Source organism: Triturus cristatus, chromosome 10, assembly GCF_964204655.1.
Source record: "Triturus cristatus chromosome 10, aTriCri1.1, whole genome shotgun sequence".
Taxonomy (NCBI): Eukaryota; Metazoa; Chordata; class Amphibia; order Caudata; family Salamandridae; genus Triturus; species Triturus cristatus.
In genome coordinates this window covers 817,915,267-817,940,208 of record NC_140593.1, presented here as the reverse complement: position 1 = coordinate 817,940,208, position 24,942 = coordinate 817,915,267, and the positions used below count along the sequence as shown (strand labels likewise).

The following is a 24,942-nucleotide window of genomic DNA, read 5'->3' as shown; positions in this document are numbered from 1 at the left end:
TGATGAATCCAAGGGATTTTGCATTGTCTGTCAACTCCCAGTGAAGCCATTTAGAGGCATGTCAGAAAGCCAGACTTGAATATGTGGATATTTGGAACTCTTGGTGAACAAATGAAATTGAGTATTTGTGTAATTGAGAAGCTGAGTTTCAGCTATGTGCTTGACATCCAATTCTGGATGAGTTAGAGGAAGGATCTGGGTCGCTGAATGTTATTGGTTGTGCCTATTTTGTGGTAGAGTTACATTTCATTAGCATGTTGATGGATCTTGATGCTGTTGTCAGTGAGTATCAATCCAGAGGGCTCCGGATGGAGATTTAGGATAAAGAAAGGAAGATAGAATGGAACCCTTTGGTATTCCACAGGAGATGGTGAGTTTCTGAGATCTTAGAGTTCCTATCTGAATGAGATTGTCACAGTTGGCAAGGTAAGAGTTGAACCATTCCAGGACTGTGTTGAAGTAGCCCAAGCCCAAATACTTTTTTAAAATTACAAATAAATCGAATACAAAAAGCAATCCATTTAAAAAATTGAAGGTATAACTATGGGGTCCCACGTGGACCCATCATATGCAAATATTTTTTATATTGTAATATCAATTAGGTAACATTTTACGGAATAAAATATGGAATTACCATATTGGACCGTGCTACTGGCACATAGCTGCTACATTAGAGGATCTACAAATGGCACTTGAAATAATTTTATAATTTGAGTAATTTATGAACTCCTTTCATAATTTAATACAGTTTACACTAGAAATAAAAAACAAGTGTACAATACTTTCATGCAGTACTTGTTGTGGAACAAAAGTTTATGACTGATCTGTTTGTGGAAATTATAGACAGAAATTTGCCGAAGGCAGTGAGCTTCAAAATCTTACAAGCACCACACAAAACATAACTTTTGATCAAAACCCAAAAAAATTGATTATCACTCAAGGGTAATTGGTGAAGCCTGGCTGAACCTTATTTGAACATAAGAAGAACGCTCCGCACCCAGTAATGGCATTTATTTTTATATGTGTGCTAATGCAAGGCTCCTGGAATAACATGCTCTACCACTGATAACATTCCCAATGTGTTCAAACATTACATACAGTGCTTAATTTGAGACAGTGGTTTCGGGTGATCAGCACCAGCACTTAACTGTCAACACCGGAACTTATGACAGTTTGCCAACTGGTGGCGCTGTCAACCTAATTTAAAGATGAGCACAATAACAGCTGTTGATCAATTCAATATACATTGAAAATTATTAATACCTTTGCTCAAGCCATTCTTATAGCTTTGGCATCCTGGAATAGTCTGAATTGTCTGGCTTGTAGGAGTGTGATAGTTAGTAGATGTGTTTGTACTGTCACTGGCAGCGCTGCAGGAGCAATGGGTGGGGCAAGCTACAGCGGCGTCCAGACGAGGGCCCCAGCACTTTTTTCTTTACAAATTAAGCACTGATTACATACTTTACATTCTGACTCTCTGGTATTGGTGTTTAGGTGTATTGCTAATTTGACAGACTTAGGGACAGGATACATAAACACTGTATTACTGCAAACATGAGCAGGTGCCCTTTTCCGCCATTTGTGCAGTGTCTTCCGGTGGCATAATATAGAATGGACCAAACAGTTTTTAATCCATTCCCTATATCAATAGTTTTGCACCAAGGTACCAATTTGGCAACAAGATCATGAAACCTCTTGTGAATATGTGACATATATTTTGTCTCAAATAATTTAACCTTTTAAAACATGTTTAGCAATGAAAAATCAGACCCACTTTTGTTTAAAACAAGAAGGAGACAGATCTTACCTATTATGCTGTGGTCTGATGAAAAAGCAAGCCGGTTCAGCTCAGAGTGTTAATTTTTAAGATTAACTTTGAGAAGTATTGTTGAGTGGCTGTGCTAAAGTCTAAACCAATTGTGTTCAAGTTTCAAATGAAGCCTCTAATAGTGCCAGCTGTACATCACGTCCCTGGCACACAATGAGGGGGACGTCCGCCTTCCACAAAAACAGATGTCTCTGTATCCTTGATCCTTACTGCTCAACTCCAGATGGAACAATTTAATCCAATCATATCAAGTTAACCCTGAAAAGGGATCTCCACCATCTGGGACAGGGAACCAAGTGGGAGATTGTTAGCATTAAGAATCAGCATCACCGAGGGGAGGGTAACAAACACCCATGCACCCCGATACTGCACAGTGCACCCTGCATTCAGCACGAGAACCATTAAATAGTAGTAAATCTGGGACTATGTGCTGATGCTTGACACAAAATTCCAACATGAAATCAAACGATTAAAAACTATAATAATGCAGTTTACAACTTTATTTATTATTTATGGTTATTTAGATATTTTTAAATCACATAGTTATTTAAATGTATATTATTAGGTCGAGTCTGGGCAGCGAATGTGCTGCTCTGCGAGGCATGCTGTATTCGAGTATGGACTTGAAGCTCCGCCCACTCTGTGCCCATATCTTTTATTGGCTTGTGTCATTGTACTTTGTAAATGCTGGCTTCTGATTCGTTCATAGACTTGTTAGTCCCTCCTTAGTACCGCTTTGTCTTCATTTGTAACCTCCCATGAGGACTGGCCCTTTTACTTTGGTTGTTACACGGTACGTCTTAAGCACTAGTTTCTTTAATGAGTTTCTCCCACTGCAGGCACAACGTCCTTTCCTGCAACATTCAGCACACTATGCGCACTTTCACTTTCCAAGCAGCCCGGGACAATGGCGGCCGATTCTATGAAATGAAATAGGTCTCGCATTTACGAGAGTTTGAGCTAGTGGCATTGTAAATGACAATACCTTTTATTTTTGTGTTAGTTATCAAAACAGATAAATAAAAGGCATTGTCATTTACAATGCCAATACCTTAAACTCTCGCAAGTGCGAGACCTGTTGCATTGCAAATGCTTTGCTAATATTGTTAGCACTGCTAATAGAATGTCTGCTACAGTTTCAAGGACAACTAACGACAACTGTATTATTAGTATCATCATTCATATTACAACCAAATCATATTTCATTTTCTCCCTTTCCCAGCAGATTTTAAGTAAAAGGAGAAAAGATGACTGAAGCGCGGAGAGACAGCACCTCTCTACAGAGGAAGAAGCCCCCGTGGCTGAAGTTGGACATCCCCGCGGCGGTGCCCCCACCAGAAGAGCCCATCTTTGTCCCGGTAATCGCATTTCATAATTTACCATGGCTGCAGCCTCTGAATCTCTGGTTTGCTTTTTCTTTTGATTATTTGATAATCCATTTTAGATTATTATTTTTAGGGGGTTCTGTTTAAAATTGGCATTGTAGAAGGCAAGACAAAGGTGCCAATTCATAAAATGAGTATGTAAAGTAGAACTCCTGTAGGACTATTTCAGATACTCAAGTATCTTTTTTAATTTACCCCATAACCTTTAAGTTGAACTGAAATTAATGTTTTGGGGTTGCAGGCTCTCTTTTTTTCTGATCACCCTTTTGGCACACATTAAATATTTTGCTTATATTTGTCTGTACTATTTCAAAGATTCGTAAGGGCCCTAGAGCATAGCCCCACTGTGATTGGTGGAAGCAAGGTTTCACACAGTAAGAAATGCATACTGAGGGGATTGTAGGATGCGGCCTTATCTTCCCACCATACAGGACTTACAACTGGAACTAAAGGTATCAAATACGGCCTACAGCTAGGGAATGTGGAGGGCCAAAATGGTAAAATGCCATTTTGCCCGGGAATCGGACTTAAAAATTAATGCGCCTTTTGAATCAGAGGTTTGTGGTGACTCAGAAACATTCACAAAGTCTGTCTACATCCATGTACGAAAATGTATTTCTACAACTTATTTGTGTAAGTATGCAAACTTGGTAGAAAGTTCACCTAAGACCCTCGTATTTGGAGAATGCTTGGAGGACGGAAGAACAATTATTTTTATATATAGAGAAAGAAAATAAAAATGTTAAATGTGCAAATACTCATGGTCACAATACCCTCTGGGATTTGTATTATATCCCTAAAAATTGGAAATTTGTACCATGCAAATTGTAGCGGGAAACTTATATTTCTGACTTTTCGCGGATTAATTTGTGAATCAGGCGGCAGCGTTTATGTACTGGAGACTGTCCACGATATGATGTTTCTGAACCACAGGTGGCATTTGCATCATTGATAATGAATGCAGGAACGCGTGATAAGCTTTGCAGCTCTGTGTTAAATCCAATTTTGTGTTGATATCAGTGTTAACAAGCACCCACTGACGTCCATGCTGTGGTATGCAAAAAAAGCGAGGAGAGCTATCCGTTGGAATGTGCTGGAAAAATACCGCATTCCCCAAATCATTGTTGAATTGTCATGGGGAATGCACTTTTTGTACTGCAGAGATAATGTGTGACAGACAGTTGGCAGCTTAGATAACTGCAGCATGAAGCCCTGCAGATGTTTGTGTCCCTTTGATCTAATGTATATCAGTTTAAATGTACTTGTGAGACAAGGAGTGGCCTAAATACCAGAAGATATGGCTTAAGTTAGCATCTGTGGTCGCTAAAAGAAACATAGCCCGAGCATGGGCGGTCAGAGGGAATACCACAGGTCGTCGACGGGATGGCAGATGTAGGTTGGTGCCAAAGAATTGAACGGGTGGTCCATCATAGATGGGGCTGCCCAAAGAAAAGGGAGAAAGTATGGGACAATTGGCGCAGATATAGAGAGGCGGTAGAGGGATGGGGCGGGGGAGCCAGGATTTAATTCCCTGAGATTTTGAGACTCAACAATTCCATTTCTATTTGTAGGTATGGTCCTCTTTGCACAATGTTTCATCATGTTCCACAGTGACAAAGTCATCTCTATGATGTTTTGTTTTAAAATGCAGTCATTTCAGTGGATGTAAATATTCATGCTTCTTGTCTATACTGAGCAATAGTTTAATAACAAGCATTTGCAATGCAATTGGTCTCGCATTTGCGAGAGTTTAAGCCATTGGCATTGTAAATAACAAATTCTTTTATTTATCTAATTAACACATAAATAAAAGGCATTGTCATTTACAATGCCAATAACTCAAACTCATATTCAAAGAAGCGGCCACCATTCTCCCGGACTGCTCGGAAGGTGAAAGCGCGCTTGGCGCTCTGAATGTTGCAGGAAAGCATGTCGTGTCTGCAGTAGGAGAAACTCATTTAAGAAAATAGTGTTTACAGAATAAAACAGACGTACTGTGTAACAACCAAAGTAAAAGGGCCAGGCCTCATGGGAGGTTACAAATGAAGACAAGGATGTACTAAGGGGGGGACTAACAAGCCTATTAACAAACCAGAAGCCAGCATTTACGAAGGGCAATGACACAAGCCAATGACAAATATATGGGCCGAGAGTGGGCGGGGCTTCTATTCCATACTCCAATACAGCATGCCGCAGAGCAGCGCATTCGCTGCCCAGGCTCGACCTAAAAACAACTTGATAAAAGTCACATGTTTTCATTCACAAGAGGCAAGTAAGGAACAGCATCAAAAATGTCCTCCACATTGTAGATAATGTCAAGCCGAGGGGAAAAGGAGCTAATATTGTCACTTTACTCTGAAGCATTCCATCGAGGAAAGTGAACATTTTGGATAGGTTGTATTACTAAATATCTACACCAACAATATTGTGGTGCAAGAATATTGGGGACAGAATATCTAGAGACAAAATATTGAGAGGTAAGTGGATGTAGGAAAGTACAGCTGTACTATTACTAACCCCACATCTGCGTACTTTGAATCTATATGTACCATGCTGGTACATATATGTGGAGTTAGGTACAGAAAATCTTGACTTACCGCTCGATATTTTTTTTTAAAAATATTTTCTTTTCAATATTCAGGGTGCACATCATTTTTGGAGTTAAACATGTATTGCTCGGACTTTGGTTAACAATTCAGCCCCAATTAAAAGTTCCCCATTTATTCCTATGGGGCCAGTAAATGAGGTTACTGGTCCCATTATAATTAAGGTCAACAGGAAATCTGCAGACCCGATCCCTTTCTCCCGGAGACTAAAGCTGCTGAAGCAGCCAAAATTTCAGATGAAATTCTGGGGGAAATGAGAAGTTGCTGGGGAATCTAGACTGGAATTGCAACATAGATAACAAGTATATACAGAGCAGCTAAGTCAAAGCAGATCAAATCAATTAAAGAGGCAATATCCGCACTATGCATCTGTCATCATTAAAAACTCCCCGTCACACACCAGCAGCCTCCTGTGCATCCAGTTGAACTATGCCAAGTGCACAGCCCAAATTTTATGCATGATCCACAATGCAACTGCAGCTGTGCAATTAAGACCAGTTTCAAAATTATTTGGTTCAGTGACCTGTAGGCCTGTTTGCACTGCTACTCTGCTCTATCGTCAGCTGTTGTCCTTGCACTTTCTTTATCTGACACTACCCCAGTACAAGACCACCCTGCCCCAGTACGACACCACTCTCCCTCAGTACACACGCTTAATTGACGAAAGCTGCTCTGAAGATAATTCAAGATCTTGGTTTTCCTCTTACTATGATTCAGGATCTCTACTCCTGCTAGTACCGAAAGCAAGAGCCTGAGATGGGTTGGCCAACCAACGCCTACATTCTTTGGGCCATATTTATGTACAAGTAGCGCAGCACAGCACAGCAAGTCACCCGGCTGCGCTGAATTACAGGGAAAGGGTAGGAATGTCACGTATTTAACACAATACGGCACATTCCAGCCTTTTTCCTAGCGCTGGCGCGCAACGGGCTACCTAGCGCCAATGCAGGCACCCTTGTGCAAAGGTGCCTGCTTTGCATAAAGGCTATTTTTTGAGCAGGAAGGGGCAGCTTCCCACACAAAAACAGTCCCCTGATACATTTTCCTCTATTAATGTTAACCCTGGCTGGAGTTCGCAGAGTTGCACTACACGGAACTCCGCGAAGTGCAAAGAAAACCCTGCCACACTACGCGGAACTCCACCAGCGGCAGAGTATAATAGAAAAATGCCATTCGCAGTGATTCCACAGTGCCAGATGCTTGTCCGCACTGTGCAATCATTGCGAACGGCACCATGCACAGCCCAAGCTTTCCTTTTCTGCCATTCGAGTACATTTTTACTCGAGCAGCAGCTTTCTCAACGCGAACGGGCAGTTTCTCAACATGAGCTGTCGCGAGCACACGCGACCACTCGCAATGAGAAACCTGAACCCCCCGCCGCTTTGAGAAAACTCACCGGGAGGTTGATTTTCCACACTCGCACTCGCCAACTTGATGTTGACGATCGCGAACGAGGAAAAATCTCACCGGCAGGTTGATTTTCCTCGCTCATGCTCGCCAACTTAACGTTGACGAACGCGAACAAGGAAAAATCTCGCCGGGAGGTTGATTTTCCTCGCTTGTGCTCGCCAACTTGTCGTTGTCGAACGCGAGCGAGGAAAAAAACTACGCTCTGCTAAGCGGGCGAAGTTTTTGGAATCTCCGCGAGCTCTGCATAACGTGGAGTGTGAAAACTATGCAAACTCCGCGAGCGGAGCAGAGTTCACCGCTCAGGCCTAATCAATGTGTGCTGCACAATGCAGCATCCATGGAAAGAGGGAGTAATGAGGAAGATATTTCTCCTCATTACACCTCCCATGGTAAATCTGGAAAGCACCAAAATCCATGGATGTTGGGTGGGAACACCCATGCAATGGCCAAGAAATGCTTCCCAGGGCAGAGTAACGCAACGCAGTGATTTGTGCTGCATTGCATTACTCTTGATTTATCTAGCCACTCGGGCCAAGCAAAGTGGCCTTGCATGGCTTGACAAATCTTATTTTGGGGTTGCATCGCACATGCACCACGTTGCATGGTTCAAAACAATGCAACTCCTTGATAAATAGGGCCCTATGTGTCCTCATGTCTACAAAGAGGTCTTTGCAAAGGCTTCTCCATACATTTCACTTCCTGTCTTCCTCGTCTTTAGGTGTATAGGCACCTTCTCAGGTCTTACCCCCTCCCTAGTTCGTTTATCAGAGGTAATTCGCTAACTGTAGTTCTTGGCAACTCTGCCTGGGATTGGTAAATAAGAGGCCAGTTGACCCATAGGTGCATCTAGAGCCATTGTACCAACCACCCCAAAGACAGGGGAGGTCACTAACAGGTATCGCTGCAGTTTGCATCGCCTTCTCCGGCCCAGCTGAGGGTACCACATCACAGGTAGTCACCTGAGATGAGGCCTGTTCTGTGTCAGGGTTAGTTTCAAGTGTAGAGAACATGTAGGCCGTGCGGCTGGAATCCAGCTGTCTCTGATGCAGGCCAAGCAAATACTGGCTCTGTGCTTGAATCTTACCATCTCAACATCGCACTCAGACATTAACATTGCAGGCTGGCAAATGATACAACTAGCTCTTCCACCCAGCACTAGGGGCTAACTCATATCTCTTCTTTGCAACAGTTTCAAATTCTTGTTATCTTTTAGACTCTCTCTAAGTTGAGGATTTGAAACAGAGTCTATTACTGCCACGGTATTCTTTTCCCAGTGGATTCAAGATAACCTGGCTGATGAGGGTTACGAACCCGAAACCGGTCCCAGGATGCTTGTTTCTGGTCCAGGGAAGACATGGCTTCGCAGTTCGGGCTGGACTGTTCCCATGAGGCACAGGGTCAGAATGATTTGCATATGGCCATGTCTGAACTGGGGTGGTGGAGTGAGCTAAAGAATGATGATGGATTAAACCCAGATCAGTTGACTGGGGGTGAGTGTTTGATTTGCTCAAACGCTCCGTCCATCATCCCCTTTGGTATCATGGTATTCTCTTCAGCAATAGTTTATTGACATCCAGTAAGAGCCTTCACCATGGGACTCATAATGGAAAAACCTATAGTGTTGTAGCCTTGTCTTTGGTTTGATGTGTCACTCAGAGGTACCACAACAGACACTGCCGTGGATGAGGTAGTTGACATAGGTCTTCACTAACTGTGGTCTCTGAAACTTCCTTCCTACCACCCACAGCATTCCTCCAGCTGCTCAAAATAAAGCTCTTTCATCTCACTTGCTTTTCTTGTATCCCTAGCAATAATTTGCTGGTTGGGTGGCAGCACCATACACTCTTTAATTACTATGGCTCACCATGTTGTTCTGCTGGTTGGTCCATATTCATGAGCTCTGATGCCTTGGGGGCTAGATTGCTGCATCCCACAAGGACCAGCTACATGCTTCTGCAACAATACTTCCTGTCCTGTTTTTCCTGGTTCCTTGCCTCCCCTCAATTGTCACCCCTCCCTCCCCTGTAACTCACCCTACCCACAGCAGTCACAATGATCTGTAGCAGCATCATGCAGGATAGCCTTTCATCAAAAACCAGGACCAGCCATTAAGTGTGTTTAAGGCGAGGTGGGTGATTTGTTTCGGAAAGCCACAAGGTTTCTTGATCCTGCAGCAGGTTGTACAGTCTGTACACAAGGTTTCAGCTACTGCAGCGGCCAACGTCTCTGGTCGCAAGGTTACTTTGCGCACCCCCTGGATGTACACTTACTTGTATGAGCTTGGTCGGACTGACAAGCAAGAAAAGTGAAGTAAAGTAACTTGCTCCATTTTGCCTTTTATGCAAGGCTTTATGTTGCTTGAAGGGTAGCATTATTGAGGCCTATTTAATGCACCTGTCGATGCGGATCTGTCCTGAATTGCAGAGGTGGACTTTTAAGGGTGAAGGAGCTCAACAAAGTTGCAACTCAAACATAGAAACCTTGTTTCTCATCCCACATTCCACATATGATCAAAATCGTGTGATCCTAGGCAAATCATTATCTGTAGTGTCGCTACTTTCTTTTGCACCAAGCATAGGGATGCTTGCAAACATGTTCGAACAATAAGAAATAAATGAATATACTTGCAACTTATGGCTGGATATGTACCACAAAGGTGGAAACGTGTTTAATGTTTTGTAGTGTATCAGGACACGAATATGTCCAGGCAGGTGGATCTGGATAGGCTACAAAGAAAGATGTAGACATGTGGGTGGCAGCTGGCGTAAAGCAGCAACAGTGAAACTGTGCCGGCAGGTACCGTCTTTGCCATCAAAGTTGGTCCTTGCAAACGGGACAACTACATCCTCAATTAATTGGCAGCTTTATTTTCAATTAATTGGGCGACCTCCTGAAGCAGAGCTGGATATCAAAAGCTGTGACATGGTGCCAAAGAATGAAACAACATTAGGGTATACCCTGCTTATGATGGTCGCAGGGGGATGGGTAACCATCAAATTTTGCCAAAACAGGCAACAGCTGTAGAGAATATTAAATACTCAGGTGTCAGGAGCAATGTGCCTGGCTTGTCCAGAAGGCTGAGTTCTCAGCTGTATCGCAAGTTAATACGGTGGGTTTCCTGTGAATATAGGGCAAGTTCCTTCCCAGTCTGTCTTCTCAAGGTACACATTCTTAGTCTGTCTTCTCAGGGTTCACATTCCCAGTCTGTTTTCTCTGAATACAACTTCTCAATGTGTCTTCTCGGGGTGCACTTCCCAAAAAGGCATTACAAATCTCCTAGTTATTAAAATAGTGTCACATGCTGGGGGCTAGATTGGCTCCTGTGTTAAGATGGTGATGCATCTAGGTTTACAAAAGGAATCCCTATACCTTATGGATACTTCAGCAGACATGCATGCCAATGGAAGACCTTCTCTGCCAAAGCTAGAACTTGTAAGGCTTCCACAGGTTCCAGTTGCTTCCTACTTTACAGCCCATGGCTTGAAATGCAAAACTGGTGGATTCTCCGAGTGGCTCCAAAGCATCTCTGTGACAATTGGAACAAGCATTGGCACATTCAAAAGATCTGGCTTTAGTGTGGCAGCACATGTAAATACAGGCGTTCACAACTGTTTTTAGGGTTTCCATGTACAAATGCTGTTCAGCAAAAAGTGACCAAAAATGAGCTTCCCCAGTCCTGGGCAAAAAAGTAGCAAAGACGGATTGCTTTGATATAAAATGCATATAGAAGATAAAGAATAGAATTTGAAAAACAGTGTGATGAGTAAATGTACTTCTCAGATGTAAAATAGCCAATCGTGCATTCGAAGGAAACCCCCTCTTGGAAGGCTGACTAATACACAAAATAGCTAATAGCATGACTTGAGAGAGTCATAGGCTCTGGGTGGAGCCAAAGTCTACTCTATGTATATTTTGAAGAGTCAGTAACAATATGTCTGCAGAATGCTGCGCGTTAAGTAAATCCTAAAAAAAGGAAACAATAAATGCCTGATCCCCTTTAAAAAGTAACCCAAAGGCAAAGACGACATTAGCATCGTCCAACACTTGGGCCAGTAGATAGATAGGGTGCGCTGCCCTGATCGGCGACGTGGCGCACCTTTACCTCACTGTGCTGTCACAAACCTGGTCAGTGGGACCTATCACAATGAATGTGCTTCCATTGCAACTTCAAAATCATGCCTGCTCTGGAGCAGCGCAGTAGTGAAGGGCAGACCCCTTTCAGTGTGCAGCAGGAAACTGGCTTGCATTTGAACAGGGAGCGAAGACATAACCCTGCACACAGATGCAGTGAGCTTTTATTTTCTTTCAGATTTTTATATAGTGCAGCTTGACCCAAAGGTATCAGGTATTAGAGCGCTTTACATGAGCACCAGTTGCGTTACACAAGGACACATACATTTTTGTTAGGCACGGGGAGATTAAGTGATTTGCCCAGAATCACAGGATGTTGAGCCTCATTGCCGAGACTCGAACCCAGTTCCCCAGATTTGAGATCGGCCACCCTAGCCGTTTGACCACATCCTCTCCCTAAGTGACTTAGTGACTGCACAAACTCAAAGCTGTCTCCTTACGGCCCTTAGTTAGTGCACCCATGAGAGCTCCTTTGCCTCTGCACCTACGTTTATCATATGGCACAGGGCGAGAGTGAGATACATCTTCATTGAAGACCAAAGCATCTTTCAGTCTTCTCTAAGTTCAGTAGATGGGCCACAAATTAGCCAATACCTGTTCTTCCACTGTGTCAGCATGGCATAAGGCAGGAGCTGAGAACCACACTAGAAGCATTTTCCTTATCGGAAGACTAGAAAGTGGTGCAAAGGGGTAAATCGTTAGGTGCCACCTTAGAGAATGTGCATACCCAGAGATCTGCGTACCTTCAATCTAGGGTATAATCATGCGAAAAATGGCAGCACGATGTCTGCGTGGTAAGGTGATCGTGTTGGAGTTTTATTTTTTCTACTGCTGATTATAAATATGTAATGTTTGCATTCTGATCAAGGTAAAACTCCTGTAAAGAAATGCAAATGCACCCCAGAATAAGAAGTGAGCGAAGCACGGTTCCCTGAAAAGTAAACATCTAGTTGTTCAGGGTTAAACATATTGATGCCCAGGTAAGAATACGGCAAAATCATTCGCGACACCCACTTCCTGAAATCTGCAAAAAAGGGAAGGGAGAACTCTCACAAAAGAGAGTAGCTGGACAGTGCCAATCTAAGAATCAACACAAAACAACCCTGCCGTCCATATTCCAATTAAGTACCAAAGAGAAAAACACAAGACAATCCAAATCTGCTCTCAAAACTGTTCTTGAGAGATCTATTGTAAGGCCCAGTAGCAAGACCAAAAGATGTAGGCAGTAGTGTCTGAAGTTCAGGGAAACAGAACACTACTTTAAGTCCGCAGATTTTCAACAAGACAAAAGCAACAGTGAGACCCAGTTTCCCTATAGTTGACCTATGTTAAATGTTACTCCTTTCAAACTCTGGGTCACAATATTTTAGATGAGCTAACGTTTAACTCTGTCATCTTCAGCGACCATCTTGTCTTAGGCCAATGAATGCAATAATGGCTATGAGTGTCAGTGTTGCCGCATTAGGGGTAGATCCTCTGCTTAACAGCTGTTGGGGGGTGGGGCTACTGACAATTTTTTGTGATCATAGCTTTTTAATGGATACATTTTGTAGACTCAACCCAAACCCAGTGGACTGTAGTTTTCTTTCACAAGGTACACCCAGAAGATGATGGCTAACCCTAGAAGATTGCTCAGTTCCAACTCCAGATTGGTTATACTGGTTGGAGGAGTACTTACAGTACACGGATGATGGAACCCTGGGCACCCCGCCCGGAGCTCCTCCTCCTGCGAAACGAAGAACTCATTATTACTTGAATGGCCTAAATTAACAAGCAATAAAATGCAATTCATGGTCAAGAAAGTACGGTTAGGGCTGTTAGTAAGTATCTTTGATCACATAATGCCACTGCGGATGCTTGACCTCATTGGTGGAAGCTTGAGCACACCAGCCCAGATAAATGAAAGTAAGATGATGCCACAGTACCTTTAAAATACTTCAGTGTTGCTAGTCTTCTTCCATTAAAAATGTCGAATCAGTAAACAGCAACATAGTGCCCAGCAAAGCACGGCCAAGGATTAACCGGTACCCTGTCAGCAAGAAGCAAGGTTGCACACTGCAAAATGTGTTACTCAACAGCTCTTCCTTGTATGTAGCGTGTAACCAAGCAGCCATTTTGTAGTCCTTGAAACTCCAATAGCTTAGGGGCAGCTCCTACACTAGGGCGGAGGAGCTGCCCCATAGCTATTGGAGTTTCAATAGCTTGGGGGCAGCTCACACTGCGAGAAAGCCAAGACATACAATGGTAATAACTTTTAGTTATTACCATTTTAGGTTTGCTCTGCGCATTGCAGGCGGGCAGGGCTGGTGGGCAGGGCTGCTCTGCTCTTTGAGCAAGGGAGTAGTTGTTTGCCCACTCCAGAGTACGAAAAGACTGTTTGGTCAGCCCTTTCGGGCTGCCCAAACCAGTCATGCGCACTCTGCCCTTCTCCATACAGGCTGCATTGCAGTCTTCATGGAGAACATGCCCACCCCACTAGCCCCTGGCTGCAGCGTTGTGATTGGCTATGGGGAGGGAGCCTAGCTGCCTGCTTCCTGTTCCTGTCGGAGGCAGGAGAGCAGGAGCAGAGAAGACGCGGGACCCGGCGGAAAGGTACATTTAACTATTTTTTTTATTTCCCTGTGACACCCCCGCGACACTCCTGTGACACCCCTCAAGATTCCCACATCCCTCCGCGATCCCTCGTGCCCAACCGCGTGCTGTGCCACTCGCTACTGCAGAAGCCATTCGTCTACACTAACTTGTCTGAATGTGACTTAATAGGATTGGAAAAAAGCAATTTCTTCTTCTGTCAGGCTACAGTTTAGGATACTAGCATCCCATAAACAGTAGCCCTTATCCACAGTACTAACTCAGGCTGTGTCAAAGGCACAACCACTGAACCAACTAATTAAACAAAACTCTGTCTGGACATATACATACAGCAACAGCAGTGCCTCTCCTGGCCACAATATCCCCTAGAAATCTTAGGGAACACAATTGCCTAGACTGCGCTTAATTTATAAAAAATATAAATGGCAAGGCTCAAAGTATTCCACTGCAACCGGCACCGCCCACAGCTCCTACCTGGGCTGCCGAATACCAATGCCAGCATTGCTTACTAACTATCACTCTTAAACAAAGTGTGTCAAGTTGGACTATGCTAGGTCACCCCAAGCTGTTGGGATGACCTGGAAGTACTAGTTTTGTTACTTTTTTAAGAGCTCTACCGTTCGGTGTACTTTCACAAATATGTGCTGGTATTTAGAAATAAGTGCCAGCGCTGAGCTCTGGCAAACAGTGGCACAAATTAAGCACTAACTTCTTTACTCTGTATTCAGGATCATTGCAGGTATTTTTAGCACGCTAGACAACATTGTATTTTGCTTCCTAAGTTCAGCCCAAGATTGATAAAAAGGCAACTTTTGGGGTTTTTTGTTCTAATTTGGTGCCACCTCATGGGATGTCATTAGGAATGACCCGGAATCAAATATGGGACCAGTAGAAGAGTTACCGGTCCTATCTGGAATCCCAAAATCAACAATGACACCACATACCTACCATGTTTCTCTCAGAAATTACAGCAACTGAAATCTCGGGTAGACTGTGGTGGAGAATGGGGAATGACCAGGTTAAATTGATCTGTAATTACCAATTCTCCCATTAATTCCTCATTTCTCAGGAATTCTCAGGGTTAAATCCAGAATCCCTGTTAATTCACACCTGTGGAGTTAACAGCAGGGCTCGAGTCGGGGGTACACGCAGGTGGACAGCATCCACCCACTCTTCTCACAGGGTGGACACCGTCCACCCTGCCAAGAAGTTGAGCCCCACTCTAAAATATGCTGAACACGTCCTGGTGTAATTTTGAGACACCGGGATACATTCAGCAGCGCCTGCTCGTTATCTGCTTTCCTTCCGAGCAGCAATGTGCAGACTGGGAGGGGGGTTTTGTCATTTGAGACTCCAGCTGGGCCATAACAAAGGCCGAACTTAAGGGCCCACTTGGCCTTCTTTTGTCCGAGTATCCAGGCTGGGGGCTGCCTGTAGCCTCACACCTAGATGTAAGTGCAGAGGAAGGGAAACAAAAGCAGCAGCTCGTTAACACTTCAAAGGCGCATAAGAGAGGCATGATTTTGACTTTGTTGAGACCCCCATATATAAACGATATTCATGCACTGTAAGAAGGTCAGATGTGTTACTCTGTCCCAGTGCAAAATAACAATTTAATACAACTATTTTTTATTTGTTTTACAGCGCTATTCATCCCAATATAGGGTGTCAGATCACAATACAGCAAATATACACCGTATATTGACACTAAATCACACAAGTTTGTAAATCATTGTACAGGATGTGTTACATAAGACAGTGAGGGTTACTGGGTGTAGGAGTCACATATCATCCTTTAGAGCTTACTCTGCTATACTAGAAGGATTACAACACAACTGCCTGTAACAAAAAGATCTCTGTGCTCAAAGCAGTAACCCCCTTACTTACCTATCTACATAAAATAAAATCTGCCATCTGCATGTTACATGATGTGCTTTGCAGGAGGTGCATTAACCCTGTATGCTACTTTAAGTCAGAACTAGGACTAGACAGAAACAGATCTTTCCATCAAATGTGTTAACCACCAGGCAGCTAAAGCAATCACACCTACATGGAAATGTGCTGCACATGGAATATTACACCTGGTTAGACTGGCAGAAGGGTTAGTTTGTCAATCTTTGGGCAAAGGAACTTGCCACACGAAGTGATGTCACTTCCTGTGATGTCACTTCCATGCAATACCACGTGCCGTTATGTCACTTCCTGTGATACTACCTAACTTGGAGAGTCCCCCCACTTCTTTTTTTAGGATTTATGCCCTGGTTAACAGGACACACAGTATTGTTATTTTGGGGGTGCAGAATTAGTACCCACACACAGGGGACTTGTAATGAGGCCCATTATGGCTTGCTAAGACTACTGCTTTACCTTATTAAAGTGACGGCGTTGTTTCGGCGCCAGACCAAGGGCCATTTAAGCCTGGCTGTGAGGGAAATTCTTCAGCGCAGAAGCAGACTCATTCATTGGACTAGTGACTTCTCTGCTGTGCTCAGTATTGTTTTGGGTCTCCTGGTCCATACTTCCTAACGAGGCCACTGCCTGATCTCTCATGTTTGGGCTTGTATGCCCCGCTTAATCGTCTCTGCCTTGTCTGACTTTTGGTTTTGCCAATCGTATAATATTACACTGTTTGGTCCAAGTTCTCAAACATATATTAAAAAAGGGATTACAAAAACAACAAATAAATAGTTTGTAACATGAACTCGGCGACTTCCTTGTACGTTACCGGAATGTAGCCTTGCCACTTATGCGCCACTGGAGGTATTTGGAGAATGCCTTACGAGAGCCAGATTATGTTCTGCGATTGAATCTTGCCAACCAGGAAAAGATGAGGCAAGAGAAAGGCATGAAGCAACTGAAGAGAGAACTAACACGTGCTGACATTTCTCTCTATTTAGTTTCAGGGTGGAACTTCAATAGCAGAGAAAACAAGCATTTACAATCCAATAGGTCTCGCATTACTGAAAGTTTGAGCTATTGGCGTTGCTAATAATAATGCAGTGCCAGTAGCTCAAACTTTCAGTAATGCAAGAGCTCTTGCATTGCAAGTGGATCGTGGCACTCATGCTTTAGCTTTAAACATTTTAAGCTAAAGCACGGGTGCCGTGATTGCTTCAAAAGTAAAGAAATAGAAAAAAACATTATTTGTTCTATATCTTTACTTTTGAAGCAATCGCAGCACTCGCGCTTTAGCTTAAGATGTTTAAAACTGAAGCACTGGGGCTGCCATTGTAACAAAAGTAAATAAACAGAAAAAAAGGCATGCAGCCACTTTGGCGATCGCAATTGACATTAAAAAGAAAGGCGTAGCCGCCCTTTTTCCAGCCGATGTGTACTGCGCTGGTTAACTTAAAACAAAAATGTTGCGGGTGAGCGTGTCCTGCCTGCAACAGCAGGCAGGAAAACAACATTTAAGAAAATAGTGCTCGAGGCTATAATTAAAACATAAGGAATAGAAACATGTGTAAGGGGGTACCCCAATGGGAGGTTACAAGAAGATAAAAGGTGGTACTACTAAGCCTATTGACCAGTGAAAAGCTACCATTTACACTGGAGAATGACAGGAGCCAATTAAAAAGATTGTCGGAAAGTGGGCCGAGCTTCATACCCATATCCTGAATACAGCATGTCTAGAAGAGACAGCACTAGCGCTGCCCAGGCGAGACATAAAAAGTTATTCAGTTATTTATCCAATGCCATATAAACGATTCCCTGTGCCCTAATGCAAGGAAATAAAACAGGCTCTTGTGCCGTCTGGTTGGATAGCAAAAGGAGGTGATGAATGGGGGGGGTTGGGTGCAGTTGGCCATGACAACCCTGATCTGAAGGGTTTCAGGGTCCAACTGGCTCCAATGACAGCTATACCTGTGTCACTGTTATATGAGGCTGCACCTTTTATTCCCTGGTTCAAAACCCACATTGAGATTCATTATGGAGGACTAATCTTGGAGTAATTCATCTTGGGATTCTTCTTTTAAATTGCCTTTTATTAATTTGTAATTTTTTTCTCAATTAATCAGATGTAACACTTGGACTTTCCTGTTTTTTAATTTTATGAAAGGAGAACACAATAGCTCCCCGCTTTGACCAATATTTTTGTTCCCTCAGTACTAATATGCAAAGATTGTTTCAGCCCAGGTTAATAATAGTAAGAAAAACTCCTCACAGTGATATTGATCAGAAATTAATGCAGCTCATATAAGACAAACAGACGTATTAAGTTCATGAGACTTCAAAATTGGCACACAGGTGTTCACTCACCTCAGGATTGAACAATGAGTAATCAATGAAACATCAGAAACATGGAGGCAGGTCGCTGGGAGTTCAGGGGGGAGTACTTTGGAACCTGAATGCAAAACGGAGCTACCTTCGCTTAAAGAGACTCCTGGAAGCTGAACTATTCATGCTGGCCAATGATCGTGGACCTAGAGCAGCGACTGAGAAATACCATATACAGGAATATAGCTGGCATCCACTCGGATTGTAATTAGGGCCTTCTGAATTATGCGGCAATTGGGAACCAAATTATATGGCAGAACGTGGCACCTTCAGTGGCAGTATTATTTCACTGTTTATTTCTAACACCCATTAATTCTGTCTGGGCAACAGCCTCACCTCATTAGCACCAGTTTAACATCTGAATACAGCAACCAGTAGCTGGAAGGTCACCAGTTAACTTTTTGTAGTTGCCCACAGTGGGAGGGAGTAGTCCAATGGTAAGGCCTGGAGAATTTTCTTACCAAGCCTTAGAGCATGCACGTGTGTTATTAATATACTACTGTTTTTTCTGATCCTACATGCCATACAGGTGCATCCTAACTTGGAGCACACGTGCTTAATTTGCCCCGATGGTTGCCGGTAGGGTCCACTGGCACTCATTTTTGGGGACCAGCACTTTTCCCCCCTCACCAGACATCTCCCGAGTACAAGAGAGGGAATAATACACAAAGGGGAAAGAAGGAAGAAGAGAAAGACGGTAAAAAAGTCTCGAAATTATAAAGGAGGAACCCACTAGAGTTAGATAAAGTGGTAGGGAATGTCTGGTGGTGGATTAAAGAGGCATGAGATGGATTGAAGACTAGACAGCCTTGGTGTTTGGAGCGCTGTCATTTAATTGCACGGGCCGTGGGCTTCTGAGCACAGCTTTGGGCAACAGCACTCATTTTGTTAGAAATTAAGCAAGTGGGGCAGTATATGTATACCGCTAGGCTGCCTGCCTAACTAAACAGAATATTCCTTCTTGTTCAAGTCCAGCTACTGCCAATTGACAGAATGGCTTAGTGAACTGAAAGCTGGCATCTGCTGTGATCTGCAGGTCATGGGTTTGAATCCTGGCAAGACTGGTTCAACCTTTCATGCTTCTGAGTCAATAAATTGAGTATCACTAAATGAGGTAGGAGTAATAACTGTTATTTACAGTGCTTCGAAATGCCAAAAGTGCACAATTAAGCATCGCATAAGTAAAACATGTTATTATAAAAGCCTCTGATGCGTGCCTCAGTATTGTCCTCTGAATGCTGCTGAGCATGTTCCAAAAAGTAGATTATCCTTCAACCATTTGAGGATTTCAGCTGCAGAATTTGCTTGTAAAGAGCGAAACTTGAGAATATAATTTAAGGCTCCTCTTGACAGCCACATTATCAGAACCATGCAACACTGGAATATTATTAGGCATTACTGAGCACTACTTGCTTTTGTGAATATTACATCATATGGTGAACCTTTATTGAGAGCTCAGTTCTCCATCTGGAAGGACAGGGAATGTAAAGTGTGAAATAGCTTTTTAGGTCGAGCCTGGGCAGCGCATGCACTGCTCTGCGAGGCATGCTGTATTCGAGCATGGAGTTGAAGCTCCGCCCACTTTCCACCCATATTTTTCATTGGTTTGTATCATTGTCATTTGTACATGCTGGCTTCTGATTCGTTAATAGGCTTTTTAGTCCCTGCTTAGTACCCCCTTGTCTTCATTTGTAACCTCCCATGAGGACTGGCCCTTTCACCTCTGTTGTTACATGGTATGTTTTATTTAGTCTGTAAGCACTATTTTCTTTAGTGAGTTTCTCCTACTGCAGGCACGACATGCTTTCCTGCAACATTCAGCCTGCCATGCGCGCTTTCACTTTCCAAGCAGCCTGGGACAATGGCGGCTGCTTGTTTGAAATTAAATAGGTCCCGCATTTACAAGAGTTTCAGCTATTGGCATTGTAAATGACAATGCCTTTTATTTATGTGTTAATTATCAAAACAGTTAAATAAAAGGCATTGTCATTTACAATGCCAATAGCTGAAACTCACACAAATACGAGACCTATTGCATTGCAAATGCTTGTTTAATAGATCTCTTCAGACTGTATTTCTGTAGTTTCTATGCACTGGAATTAACAGGTGTACAGTTAAAAAATCTAATGGAACTCAATTCATCAACCTCGAAAGTTTAGAGGTCTAAGTTGTCCCTGTCAGTTTTGAAACTTGCGACTTCCATATCATAGCTGATGCTAGCAGGCATCGTTGAATTCCCTATACCATATACCTTTGCCAAACTCACACTTTCTCCTCTCCTGCATTGTTGTTAGACCCCCAATAAAGGAGATTATATGCTGTGACCTAGTTCCGGGGCAAAACATAGCAACACTACATCAGTTTTACAGTTTTGAGAATCAGGAAATATGAAACAGCTGTGTAGAACAGTGGTTCTTAACCTTTTGACCTCTGTGCACCCCCACTTAAACAATATTGGAATCCAAGGACCCCGACCGAATCATTATCGGAATCTGGGGACCCCCACTGAATCGTTACTGGAATCCGCAGATCCCGGCCTTACCAATTTCAATGGTTTAAAACCCAAAACAATACCCAAAAATATAGAAACAAATAGTCTTCAACCACATTTACAACATAATTTATTTAATTCACAAATATAAAAACAACACTCTTTTATTTTTAAAGGGGGAAGATTGGAGTTTTTTAAAATTCAACTGAAGACACCTGTTGCCCATACTGTGTTGTTTGAGGGACTTGACTGCTCCCACAATACAAGCTTAGTATACCAACTTAAGTTTTAGCCTCCAATTTCAGATTCCTTCACATTTACAGAACATGTTAACATGTTTAATTTTGCTTCTTAGGCTCCAATTACGATGCGGTTAGGAAATCTTCCCGATCAAATCGGTTTGGAAATGGTTTCCGACCAACTCGGATCGGGAGAGTCCGACCGCCGAGTATGATGCATCCGGATGATTCCAGATACAATTTGGTTGGACTCCCATTGACATCTATGGGAGCCTATGTTCCTAACCGCATCGTAATCTGGCCCTCGATAAGGAAGACACGTTCCGGATCCAATTCGGAAGGAGCAAATTCCGTTAGGAGGCCTTCCTAACCGCATCGTAATTGGGCCCTAGGTGGGAATGCTTTCCTAACCGCATCATAATCTTGCCCTTAAGAGATGTGTATATAGATAGATAGATAGATAGATAGATAGATAGATAGATAGATAGACAGACAGACAGACAGACAGACAGACAGACAGACAGACAGACAGATAGATAGATAGATAGACAGACAGACAGACAGACAGACAGACAGATAGATAGATAGATAGATAGATAGATAGATAGATAGATAGATAGATAGATAGATAGATAGATAGATAGATAGATAGATAGATAGATAGATAGATAGATAGATATATTTATATATGAGCAAAATAAACAATTTTAACAGGTAAATAATATTGCCAGATTAATAAAGTGTGTGCACATATATATATATATATATATATATATCCTGCTTCAAAATCCCTCTCTCCCATCCGGGAAGAAAGCAGCGGCACTCGCGGGTTTAGTTTATTAGCCAGTTTATTACTTAGCGCTTCACAGACGCGTTTCGGGTTCTCCCTTCGTCAGTGTGTTAACAATATGCATAGCGCGGCTCCATTTTTTATATAAAAAATATCACATTTCTGGGAATTGCGAGCGAGGAAGGACCATCCCGCCACTAAGATTTTTGGGCGCCATCTTAGAGTGTACAAGAGCCACGTTGAACATACACATGATAATTGCAATTGTATTCAATATACACAAATGGACATTTCATTATCACAATCGATCTCCAATAACAAATATTGTGTTATATCAATGTTCAACCTCATTTATACACTCTTGTCCCTCACTTTTTACAAATCTTGCCGTGGATCGGCTGTTGGCGGTTCCGCTGAACCGCCCTGTCCTTCGTCATGCTCGTCATTATGGCGGTGTATCGGCTAATTAAAACCCATCTATGTTTTATTGATTTACGAGGTTTCAGAGATTTACAATGTCATATTTCTTATTGGGAGTTACATTTTACCAATAACCTAGGTCCCCAGGTGTACTGTTAGTTCCTCACCACTGTTCATTCCATTCGGATTTTTCGTTTGTAGATCGATTATGAACCTTGACTCCAATCTTCTCAACTTGAGCACTCTCTCGCCACCTCTAATGTGGAGTGGTACATGATCTAACCCAAAGTATTGGAGTAGATTCCTGTTGCTATTGTGTTTTATATCAAAGTGCCTCGCCACTGGATAACTCATATCTCTGTTGGTAATTGCACGCATGTGCTCTAAGACCCCTATCTTTACACTGTGTATAGTACTGCCAATATACCTTAACTTGCAAGGACACATCAGGCAGTAGACCACATGTGTAGTTTGCTGGGGGAACCTGCTTCGCCCCCAGCTACGCAAATTTATTCGTGGGCTGGTGGGAGGAGCAGGTGGCATGGTCCCCCTCCAATGCCGCATGGACAGAAAACATAGTAACCTGGCACAGGTATATTGACGACCTCTTCCTAGTCTGGAAGGGGTCGGTCAACAATGCAAAAGATTATATTAAACATCTGAATAAGAATGATTTCAACCTACACTTCATAGGCGAGATTAGTTCAGTGGCAGTGAACTATCTCGACCTTGAAGTAAAGACACAAAATGAGAAGATAACAACTGCCCTATACCGGAAGCCGACTACAGGCAATAGTACATTGCATGCTACAAGCAGTCACCCAGTGAAACTGAAAAACAGTATACCGTATGGGGAACTTTTGCGTCTGAAACGCAACTGCTCCAGGGAATGCGATTTTGTAAACACAGCCAGAGAGAGTCTTGAGTGATTTGTAGCCAGAGAATACGATCCAATCCTATTACAGAATACATTGAAAAGAGTGAGTAAGATACCTAGAGAAAAACTATTAGGGTTTAATAAAAACGAAAGAAAGAAAGAGGAGGGTAAATTTCGTTTAATTACAACTTACTCTGAGGATGCTGATTCCTTAAGGAACATCTTCCGTAAGAACTGGCACGTCTTGAAAACGGATATAATCATTGGGAAGGATATTCCACCGGTCCCATTAATGACTTTTAAGAAAGGTAGGTCACTTAGAGATAAACTGGTCCATAGTCATTTAGACAACCTTGCAACAAAGCAAGGCACATTGAGGGAGTTGAAGGGATTTTAATCCTTGCGGTAAATGTAGGGCCTGTGCATATAGTAAAAAAGTATTGAGCTATGAAATCAAAGGAATGAAGAAACGCAAAACTATAAATAAATTCATGACATGTCAAACTTCACATGTGGTCTACTGCCTGATGTGTCCTTGCAAGTTAAGGTATATCGGCAGTACTATACACAGATAAGGGTCTTAGAGCACATGCGTGCAATTACCAACAGAGATATGAGTTATCCAGTGGCGAGGCACTTTGCTATAAAACACAATAGCAACAGGAATCTACTCCAATACTTTGGGTTAGATCATGTACCACTCCACATTAGAGGTGGGGATAGAGTGCTCAAGTTGAGAAGATTGGAGTCAAGGTTCATAATCGATCTACAAACGAAAAATCCGAATGGAATGAACAGTGGTGAGGAACTAACAGTACACCTGGGGACCTAGGTTATTGGTAAAATGTAACTCCCAATAAGAAATATGACATTGTAAATCTCTGAAACCTCTTAAATCAATAAAACATAGATGGGTTTTAATTAGCCGATACACGGCCATAATGACGAGCATGATGAAGGACAGGGCGATTCAGCGTAACCGCCAACAGCCGATCCACGGCAAGATTTGTAAAAAATGAGGGACAAGAGTGTATAAATGAGGTTGAACATTGATATAACACAATATTTGTTATTGGAGATCAATTCTGATAATGAAATATCCATTTGTGTATATTGAATACAATTGCAATTATCATGTGTATGTTCAACGTGGCTCTTGTACACTCTAAGATGGCGCCCAAAAATCCTAGTGGCGGGATGGTCCTTCCTCGCTCGCAAATTCCCGGAAATGTGATATTTTTTATATAAAAAAATGGCGCCTCGCTATGCATATTGTTAACACACTGACGAAGGGAAAACCCGAAACGCGTCTGTGAAGCGCTAAGTAATAAACTGGCTAATAAACTAAACCCGCGAGTGCTGCTGCTTTCTTCCCGGATGGGAGAGAGGGATTTTGGAGCAGGATATTAAACACGGGGCACCACCGTGCTAGCAGCACCCGCCAGCGAGTGATCCGTTTGAAAGGTGTAGCGGAGCAATCATATTACCTACTGGCGGTCGCCAGTAGGTAGTTATAGTTAGGACCACGTTTCCATAGGAAAACCTCAACATTCTATTTTGAATAACTTTGGCGCCGGTCGACGAATCCTCGCGAATTTCTCAAAATAGGTGGGGCGCTACGCTCCGCTCCTACCCTGAAAGTCTCGGGGGGATTCGTCAAGCGGGGGCTGAGATAAAAGGGGGGTCCCAAAACGCGTTTTTCCCATGCATTTTTCCATAGGACCTTTAGAACGACCTACAGCCCGAACGGCTGAACAGAATTACTAGAAATTTGGCAGAGAGGTAGTCCGTAGGTCAAGGAAGTGCCTTTTGTAGGTTTGGTGTAAATCAGTTCAGTAGATTTTGAGAAAATAGCCTTTAAATCAATATATATATCTGAGCCAGCTTACGGTACG

At 42.8% G+C, this 24,942-nt stretch overlaps 1 protein-coding gene across 4 annotated transcripts in view; it reads left to right on the top strand.

Annotated features, from left to right (window-relative positions):
• Positions 1–24,942, top strand: part of RHBDF1 (rhomboid 5 homolog 1) — a 430,268-nt gene that overhangs the window by 172,268 nt on the left and 233,058 nt on the right. For 2 of the 4 annotated variants that reach the window (XM_085628414.1, XM_085628412.1), the window contains exon 2: positions 3,054–3,186. In XM_085628414.1, the coding sequence (XP_085484540.1) occupies positions 3,076–3,186 (111 nt within the window). In that variant the 5' untranslated portion in view covers positions 3,054–3,075. Of the gene's footprint in view, positions 1–3,050; positions 3,187–24,942 lie in introns of all 4 variants that reach the window. The other 2 variants (XM_085628413.1, XM_085628411.1) reach the window with 1 other exon arrangement.